The sequence below is a fragment of the Sardina pilchardus genome, chromosome 15 (assembly GCF_963854185.1).
Source record: "Sardina pilchardus chromosome 15, fSarPil1.1, whole genome shotgun sequence".
NCBI classification, from domain to species: Eukaryota; Metazoa; Chordata; class Actinopteri; order Clupeiformes; family Clupeidae; genus Sardina; species Sardina pilchardus.
In genome coordinates this window covers 27,092,871-27,102,598 of record NC_085008.1, presented here as the reverse complement: position 1 = coordinate 27,102,598, position 9,728 = coordinate 27,092,871, and the positions used below count along the sequence as shown (strand labels likewise).

General features: G+C 42.1%; 1 protein-coding gene across 7 annotated transcripts in view; it reads right to left on the bottom strand.

Annotated features, from left to right (window-relative positions):
* Nucleotides 1–676: 676 nt before the first annotated feature.
* elavl4 (ELAV like neuron-specific RNA binding protein 4) overlaps nucleotides 677–9,728 on the bottom strand; it is a 92,934-nt gene continuing 83,882 nt past the window's right edge. For 5 of the 7 annotated variants that reach the window (XM_062556695.1, XM_062556693.1, XM_062556697.1 and 2 more), the window contains 2 exons: nucleotides 8,245–8,283; nucleotides 677–4,872 (listed from right to left, as the gene is read on the bottom strand). In XM_062556695.1, the coding sequence (XP_062412679.1) occupies nucleotides 4,545–4,872; nucleotides 8,245–8,283 (367 nt within the window). In that variant the 3' untranslated portion in view covers nucleotides 677–4,544. The remainder of the gene's footprint in view (nucleotides 4,873–8,244; nucleotides 8,284–9,728) is intronic. The other 2 variants (XM_062556696.1, XM_062556700.1) reach the window with 1 other exon arrangement.

Below are 9,728 nucleotides of genomic sequence, written 5' to 3'. Positions count from 1 at the left end.
TGTCCTCCTCTCCCTAATCTCCAGTGTGTCCTCCTCTCCTCCCTTGTCACTTAGGAGATTGCATTCAACAAGGAAAAAAAGAGAAAGAAAAATCGTTTCTCCTTGTTCAAATGATATTAGCTGTTTATACTGTATGTCGCTTGAAGGGCGAAGGATATGATCAGTCGTCCTCTTTGATATTTGGGTTATGCGAGTTTAGAAAAAAAAGAAAAAATGTCTTTGTCTTTGCTATTGACAGAGCAGAGGCACATTGGAAATAATTCTCCAAAGTGAATACAGGGGGCACTGTGATATCGCTGTTGATGTGTGTGTTGCTTTCTGGTACCTGACTGTAAAAGCTTATGATAGCTTCTGCAGGCACACCGCATGCTTTTTTAAAAATGGGGGGTTCAAATGCACATCAGATTATTGCTCTGACATTTATAGTTATTTTGTCATCGGTTTTAATGTGTGTCGCTAAAATTTCATCCAATAATTCAAAGATAATAGCAAGTTAATGTGTTGCTGAAGCACTTCAGAGACCTGGCTAATTTCATTCTGTTTGTGACTAAGCAGGTGTTTAAGGTGGATAAAAGACTGGACATGTTTTTGTATTGGCTAACATGAAGAAAACAACAATACTAATTTAATATGGCATTGATTAGCTCAATGGAAAAAAACAACGCTACCACAGATCTCGACACCTCATTTTATTGTCCCAACATTCAAAAGTACAAATAATTCAAACACAACAGTTTTATGAAAAAGAAAAAACATTTACAGCAATATTTTTTAATTTGTATCCAGTTTCAGAAATGACCTAAACTAGCAAGGATAACATGAAGTCATTCATCGCAGTAATTTGATTAATAATAAGCATAAAGGATAATAAGAATAATAGTAATAATAACAATAATAATTCATAATTGATAAGTAAGTAATAACATAAGTTAGGAGAGACCAGCTAGGTCCAGTGAACATTTTTTCATGTTTTTTTTTGTTTTGTTTTGTTTTTTTAAGGATTTATAGACTTCTCCCATAATAAACAAACACGTTTTGAGGAGGAAATGAGATATGACAAGAGCCTCGATCCTCACGTGCCCTTCCCTCCTACACAGACTGTTGAGTTGCTATTGGCTGGATCCTCACGTGCCCTTCCCTCCTACACAGACTGTTGAGTTGCTATTGGCTGGTGCCACTATAAGGCGCTACGGGGGAGAGGCGGAGCCATAGAGGTCAGACGTAGACCACAGCGACGTAGCCCCACGATTCAATCACTCCTACACACACACAAACACACACACACACACACACACACACACACACACACCACAGACAGACAGTCTCCATCACACCTTACACACACACACATACACAGATAGACACTTGCAGACATTACTACGCTGAAAAGTAGGAGTAGAAAAGAAAAGTGAAAAAGAACAGAAAAGAAAAAAGACGAAAGAAAGTGTTCACACGTCAGAGCAACATTCTACTGGGGTCGTTGCATAATTTAAACTCCCAACAGCACTGGGCCTTGCAGAAAGGGTTCTGCTACTTAGAACCCTTCCGTTGACAGAACCATGCTCTAGGCTCCGGTTCTGTGCTCTAGGCTGGGGAGTTGTGAGTAACAGAGAGTGATAGAGCATGTATACAGTGGTACGCAGTGTCTGAGTAGTTACCCTCGACCAAAACTCTCAAGTGCATTCTGGCCATCAGGCAATCCTAATAGACTATACCCCGAAACCATCCCATTACATTTCCTTTCAAAATATATTACATTATAGAAAATATATAATCGGTATCATCTCCTAAATACCTCCAGTATATTCCAATCTCGTTAACTGTCACCAGTACAATCAGTAGTAGTATTTAGATGTAATGAATTTTTTCTTTTGAAAACTGACGATTTCTCTTTACAAAATATGATTGAATCTTCATTGATTGGTCCAGTGCAACGGGTAATCCTTAAACAATGGACATTCAATTATCAAATAGTCATGGTAGATCTTCCGGTGGTGGATGTTAAAAATCCATGAGGAACAGAAAGCAATGTTAAGACCCACATTTTGCATAAAGTTTAATCATAAAACAATGGTAGAGTGTGGAGGGAGGGCGTGAAGGGGCTTTTTTTAAATACACAAAACTTATCACAGGATATATTGAACCAGAACAACTGTTATAACATTCTGTTAAGACTAAATTTTATTGAAAAAGATTTAAAGATTTTTTTGTTTTAACAAGACAAGAAAAAAGCAATAGCAAATTGAACTATCAACTAGGTTATGCATAGCGAGTAACTGTTTTCTAGAGATAAGGGAAGAACGTCACCAACCCTCTTAACATTTTTTCTTCGTTTTCGACTTTTAAATTTTTTATATTGTAATTTTGATATATTGGTACAAAGCACAAATGTACTAAAAGTTCTCAGTGCACTGGACTAACGGAAGAGTGTCTCCCCTAGTCGATTGGTTCCCTTTGAGCTCAGAAACGTCCCCCCCTCCCCGAACCAGAGTCACGCCGAAAACACCGACAACGGAACAGAGAGATAGATAAATAAATAAATAGATAAATTAATAAATAATCCAGATAAATAAATAAGTTAATCAATGAAACAATCCATAAATAAATACAGTTATATTTTTTATGCTTTTTGTTCGATTTCTCTTTGCCGCAGCGGTAAACAAAAAAAAATTGAATCCAATTTTTTTTTCATCTTTTTTTTTCACAAGCGACATGACAACATATTAAACAGGATTCCTCACGAGTTTTCTAAGCAACTGAAACATCACTTCATAAAGTTGTCATATGAAAAAGACAAGCTCAAACAGAAAACAGTGACAACTCATATAGATATAGTTATTGTAAAACAAAAGTAGACTATATATTATCTATTTGTACACAACAAATAAAGACACAGTTGTAATAGATCCGTTAAGGAAACAAATACCTAGACTAACAAAACTAGCTAATTAGTATTGAATTTTGACAAACGCGTCACACTCAGCAATTAACCTAGAAGTCAGCAAGCCAAAGAAAACTCGTTAAGTGATTCTTACAAGGCCCAAGTTCAGTCATCTGGCTTTTTTGTTCAGCAAGGAATAGTTCAACCAGATGGGGGGGCCAACAATCAAAACAACAGAAAACAGCAGCTCAATTTAATGCCAACACCAAAGTTTTTTTTCCTCTAAACAACACATAGAACAACAAACTTGGATATTTAAGATATGTGAATAATGAAATATAGCACCTACGGTTGATCGCTAAAAGGAAGTACATTTCAAATGCAATACCACAAATAAGAGCAAACCGAATCAGAACAATGCGTCTCTAAATGTAAATATGTCAATATATCTCTTACGGGTATCTCATAGACTGATGGTGGAAAGAAAAGTGGACAATGCTTCTCCATGCTTTGGGCTCTGGACTGTAAGAATGATAAGGTCCATAAAAGACCCTCTTCCCTTCCTATTGGGTATCGCTGTCGAGGATTTAACTTGCTATGAAAAATTACGAAGATCACCTGCCAGAATTGGTATCCCTTGGTTAAAATCCATCTTCCATCTACAAAACTTGTCGCCGATCTGGCCCTCCCAGAAAACAAACAACGTCTGATCCTAAAAAGTCCCACGGCAGAACAAACAAGATCAGGTGGCACCCCTCCCCCCTCCCCACCCCCTAATTAGCCAGTCAAAATATTTTTCTCTTTTTTCAAATCCAGATTCATGTAAAAATTCTTCAATAATTATTATTTTTAATCATTATTTATAAAAATAGATTTTCTTCTCTTTATTCTTATTTTTTTTCTAAACGCATTTTCAAGCAAAGAGATCTTCTCTTTGGCAACAGTGTTTTTTTAAATCACTTAACGTGTCTTCAGGAAAGCTACCCCCGACCCTTCCCTCTCCCCATCTCCCAAACCCCTGTGAGGAAAGTCATGTGTTTTGCTTGCAATACAAAACAAAAAATGTTAGAAATTTTTGTCTGCATTAGAAGAAAAAAGGATGGTGTCATCCCTTCTAAGTCAACCAGGGGTTTTTCTAGTTTAGTACACGCCAAAGAAAATGAATGAATGATCACCTATTTTCAAATAGAGCCCCCTCCCTGTGTGTGTTTTTCTTTTTTCTTTTTTTGACGGGAGGAATAATTCTAACGACAGTGGAATCCGGATTAAACAAAAAAAAAATCCTGAAAGATCCAAGAAAGGACATTCTCTTCTTTCAAATAAGAGGGGGCAAGGGGGGACTGGTATTTGCTACTGTTTTACTGAGAAGAGAGGAAAAAAAGAGTACATCCACATAAACTCAAAGGATATACAACAGGATTCCTGCACCAATAAACACAGGCTGAAGTTAAATCATTGAACATTTCTCTTTTTGTGTGTGTGTAATACTTAGGCAACGTTGGCTTATAGGTCCAGTAATGTTATAAGCCATTTCCAGTTTATTTTGATGTCGGTGGTGGGGATGTTGTGTTGCTTTCAGGTGTTGCTGTGGTGGGCGACGGTAAGGTTGGGTTGTTGTAGTGGCTAGGGTTTTTTTTTTTTTTTCGGGTGAGACGGGGAGCATTCAAGACTTGTGGGTCTTGTTGGTCTTGAAGGAGACTTGCAAGACGCGGTCGCCCAACCGGTAGCCGTTCAGGCTGGCGATGGCCATTGCCGCTTCGTCGTAGTTCGTCATGGTGACGAAGCCGAAGCCCTTGCACTTGTTGGTGTTGAAGTCGCGGATCACCTTGACGTTGTTGACGGCGCCGAACGGCCCAAACAGCTGCCACAGCACGCTCTCGTCGGAGTCGGGGGAGAGGTTGTAGACGAAGATGCACCAGCCGGTACCGGTGTGGCCCGGGATGTTCATCCCCACCAGGCTAGTCATGCTATCAATAGTGATAGGAGAAAACCTAAGAGAGAAAGATGGGGAGGGGGGAGAAGAGAGAAAGAAAGAAAGAAAGAGAGAAAGAGAGGAGATACAGAAAAGGAGAGGGAGAAGGAGAGAGAGAGAGAGAGATGGACAGGTATTTAAGTAGAACCTTCTTCTATTTAGATGATACATACATAACTGAAGACAGTCAAAACAGAAGAAATAGTGTGTGTGTGGGCTCAGTCGTGTCGCAAAGACACTCTAAGGGTGGTCAACAAGTTTTGACGTCTCATCATGTTTTTTTTGCTTTTTTTTAAAAAGCCTAGGCCCAAAAAAATAGCTTGCTGTAAACGCTGGATGTGTCTCAAAGTATTTAGTTGTAATTAAGTCGCATTTAGCTGCTTTTGAATGCAGGGTTTATGAACATCCACTCTACACTTAAATACTGCAAGAGGTTTAAAGCATAGCGAGCTCAAGCTTCCCTTCTGATGGCTGAATGGGGTTTTGCTTGGCCAAGAAGGCAGGGGGCCCAGCCTATACTCAATGCAAGATGCTCAAAAAGCAAGACACACATATGCTGTGAAGGAACTCTTTTCTATCCTTGTCTCCTCTTTAGTAGAGCAAATGGAAGCTAAATTGCAGGAAGTTGTAGAATTAATACATTTGAATTCATGAGAGATCTAGAATGCGACAGAGCTCTCATTCGTTGCCTAATCTTTACCCTCCGCACAGCCCCCTCTCTCTCTGTCTCTGATACAAAGATTTGAATGCTCAGTTGACTTCACTTAATTGCCTTTCCGCTTAAAGGACACTTCTCACTTAAAATAAAAGGTAAATTGGGTGAAAGCTTAATTTCTTATGCTACTTCTCAGGGGAGGGGCGGTGAGTGTCGCTGGGTGTGTTTTAATTGGGATTTCTGCTTTGCTGCAGACGCTGGAGAAACGACTCGGACGACACACACACCACGCCTGGCCAGTAGGCAGCGGAGCGGAGGTGGACAGGGGGGGCTAACGGGGGGAACAAGCCGAACGGAAAATGGATGCAGACTCTCTCTCCGATATTTTTGTAGCATGAGCAGCCAAGTGCCCTGTGCCTGGCTGCCATAGCTATACTCTCTGCTGTGTGTGTGTGTGTGTGTGTGTGTGTGTGTGTGAGTGTGTGTGACGGTGATCGATAGCTCCACATGGACCAGAAAGGCCAAGCGCAATCCGTGCCTCTCCTTCTGCTGAGAGTTCCTCTGGCAGCTCGACTGTACTTTCTATCTCCCGCCGCGCTATGCTAAAGCCTTGTGTGCTTGCCCCTTATACGTTATTCATTCCCTGTGCTCTTAGACATTAATGTGGAGGGTGCAGCTGGATTTATTCCTATTGATATTTTCTGCTCCTCATTATTCTGAGTTGCAGACATATGTAGGAAACAAAAAGGTCTTTGAGGTCAGCTGATGCCTGCTTGGCTGTGATGAGACGTGAGTTTGAGGGTCCATCTCTCTTTCTGATGCATATGCTTCGAGGTCGGCCATGTCCGGCAAGGGCGAGGCCAGATAGCCTGTCCGTCAGACGCTCCCTCCCTCTCTCTTTCTCTCTCTCTCTCTCTCTCTCTCTCCTTCTCTATCTCTCTCTCCACAGCCGACGGCCGGGGCCGGGGGTTGCATAGCAACAAGCAGGCTGACCTGTGGCCGAACGGTCCTCCCCGAGTGGCCGGCTCTACCTTGCGATGCTCTCATCTCCAGCAGTCTGACTCCTGCCTTCGCTTTTGTTCATTAATTACCTGCAAACGCAACGTGCCTGGCAAGCCAAAGAGACACACTGCTTCAGAGCCTCGGCTTTCTGGAGGGCGTTTGCTGTACGTGTCCATACTCTCAGAGACCAAAGAGAGCGGACGTAGTTCCCAAATCTTTTTACCGATATTTGTGTCCACGAGTGTTGCCATTCCTAAGGATAATGACACCGTACCCTACCATTGACGGGCATTACATTAACGGGAAACAGAGCTCACAGTATCTTCACATCCTTCGCTTCACTTTCTTAGCTTGTGGCAGCAATGTTGCTCCAAAATGTTGATGAGTGTTTGGTCTAAAGTCTAAAAGTGTTCTGGCTACATTGTGGTGGCCCCTGAGATTAGTTGGCATCACCTCCTGACTGGTGTAATTTGTGTCGTTTGCGCTGCCTTTGTCAGGCTGCAGTAAAACAAATTAGCCGCTGACACGACGAGGTCGAGCAAGCTGCTCGGGAGATTATTCCAGGCTTCACTCCGCCATGAAAGCAACAGAGGAACCTTTACACACACACACACACACACACACACACACACACACACACACACACACACACACACACATACACACATACACGCACACACACACACGCTCAGCAGAGCAGGTGCAGCTGCCAGCCGCTGATATGAAAACCAATAGATATCGCAACATGTTTACACAGCAAGCCAGTAAATAATTCAAATCAGGAGAGGAAAGGAAAATGCAACGGCTCTCTCTCTCTCTTTCTCTCTCTCTCTCTCACTCTCTCTCTCTCACTCTCTCTCTCTCGCATGCCCAATGGTCAGTCTGTCACAGCCCTTCTTCCACTTTGGTGTGAGGACATCAAAGTGATTTCACTGGACACTTGGAAAACAAAAAATATGCAACAAAAAATGCCATTAAGCGGTTTCAAGACGATCTCAGAAGCCTAGTGACCAGACAAAACAACCGGTAGCAGTGGAAGCCAAAGTAAGGTCAAAAGAACAAAAGAGCTCAGGCCTCCTGCAGTGAAACAGCATTTCCTGCAGGGATCCAGGTCTCTCAAGCCCTCTCTTTAACACTTGTAGCCTGACTACTACTACTACTACTATTACTATATTATAATATTATATAATATAATATTATACTATTAGGGTATCAGTAGGCACATTGTTTTACACGCCCTGGGCATTACTATGACTTGGGATGCATTATTGATAAGGTTGATAAAGGTTAACAATGCATAAATGGCTTAATTGGGTTGATGTTTTAATTTATGTTGTTGTTAGAGTTGGAGCTTGAGCACCTGAATCCAGTGGAAAATTATGCCCAAGAACAAGAACTTTACACACAAGAAAACAAAGCCACACAGAGAACTACCAACAGAATAGGAACAACAAAAAAGAACAAATATCTACAGTCCTTTGTAATCAAACAAAGCATACCCAGTGTTTGGAAATTAAATGTTTCTTTTTATCTGGCTGCTTGTTGGTGATAGTAACTGAAAAACTCAACAACAACAACAATAAATAGAAAAGAAAATAGAAAAACTCAAGGAGAAAAAACCTTGAACTCAATGCAAGTGACTCTCAAAGGAAGAGGAAGAAGAAAAAAAGTACACAAAAAAAAAAATCATTTTGTCAACATGGACATCTGGCATTCGGTGGAGATTTTAATTACCTCTTTACGCCATAGGCCATATTAAGCAAATTGTCCAGCCTGCGAAGAGAAGGAGGGTTCTGGGGTTAATGCCAGGCAGATGGTCCACTCACTCAATGGAACTAATGCTACGCTACACTACAGCCATGCCCTGCCCTGCAACACTGGAAGAGGAGGACGAGGAGGAGGAGGATGGGGATGGGGAGGCGGGGGGAGGGGGGTCTCCGTCCATCCGTTCGCCACTTAGAGTCCACCGCTAGGCTGAGGGGGGTGGGGGGGTTGGGTGGGGGGGGGCACTGGATGGCCAGGACGTCTGACTTGGCTGCCAGGAATTCACACACACGGCAAAGGGGGACCAGCAGCAGGATAAGCAGCAGAACTGACCGACCCAAGCCCTCATGTGCTCCTACGGCCCCCTACCCCTCTTTACACACACACACACACATACACACACACAAACACAGGGCACTTGTCCCCTGGGAGTGGCTACATGGGGGTATTTATTGGGGGGGGGGGGGGGGGGGGGCCCAGCCGACTTAACTCAGTTGCTTTCACTGAATGCTCACTTTAGATTCTCATATGTAGATTGTGAACATTCAGAACAAATTTGTAATTTACTTCGCTTTTTTATTTGAAAAAAAAGTTTGCTTTGGAAATCAACTGTATGACATGGTATTTTCTTTAAATGATGGATAATCATCATGAGCGTTACTATAATTTGCACAGGATTTTGTTCAGGGGTGAAATTATAAGCCCTTTTCCAAAATAAGCCACTAATGAATAGACTGACTGTATGACTGTATCGGATGTTGTATGATCGTCATTGCATTTCAGGGAGATGCAGTGTGGAAATGGTGGGTCAACAGAAACAAAATCACTGAATCCTTACTATGTCCAGGCCCCTGGTCTACTAAAGGATTATGTAGCCAACGCCAGGCCGACACTTGTTATCAGCTGCAAAGAAACGCCAAGATCCTCTCATAGGCTGCAATGAGAGACGATCTGTAGTATTTGAATAATGATAATCCATGCAGATGATATCAAGATTGCACCGGCCAAACCTTTAGTAAATCAGGATAATGATGTGCAAGTGTTTCACCATAACATTTATTGCTGTGCATATTTGGCACGTTGACTCCATATTATGATGTAATTAATGAGGTAATGGACTTTTTTGTGGCCCGATCCTCCTGCTGTCGCCCTGGTAACGGCACCGACCCAATGATCCAAACAGACCAGCCATGCACAGGAAGTCAATTTAGGTCGGATCCAGTTTGTGTGGCGGCAAAATGACTGTCATTTCTCATACGGCTTCCTGCTGTCTCACAACCTATTTGGTCTCGCTGAGACCTGAGAGGTTTTTTTTTTACTGTTTTGGAAAAGAGGATGCTTTCACACTTAATAATAAACACACACACACACGCACACACACACACACACATACACCACATACACACATGTAAACACTAACACTGGCACTGACACACACACACACACACACACAC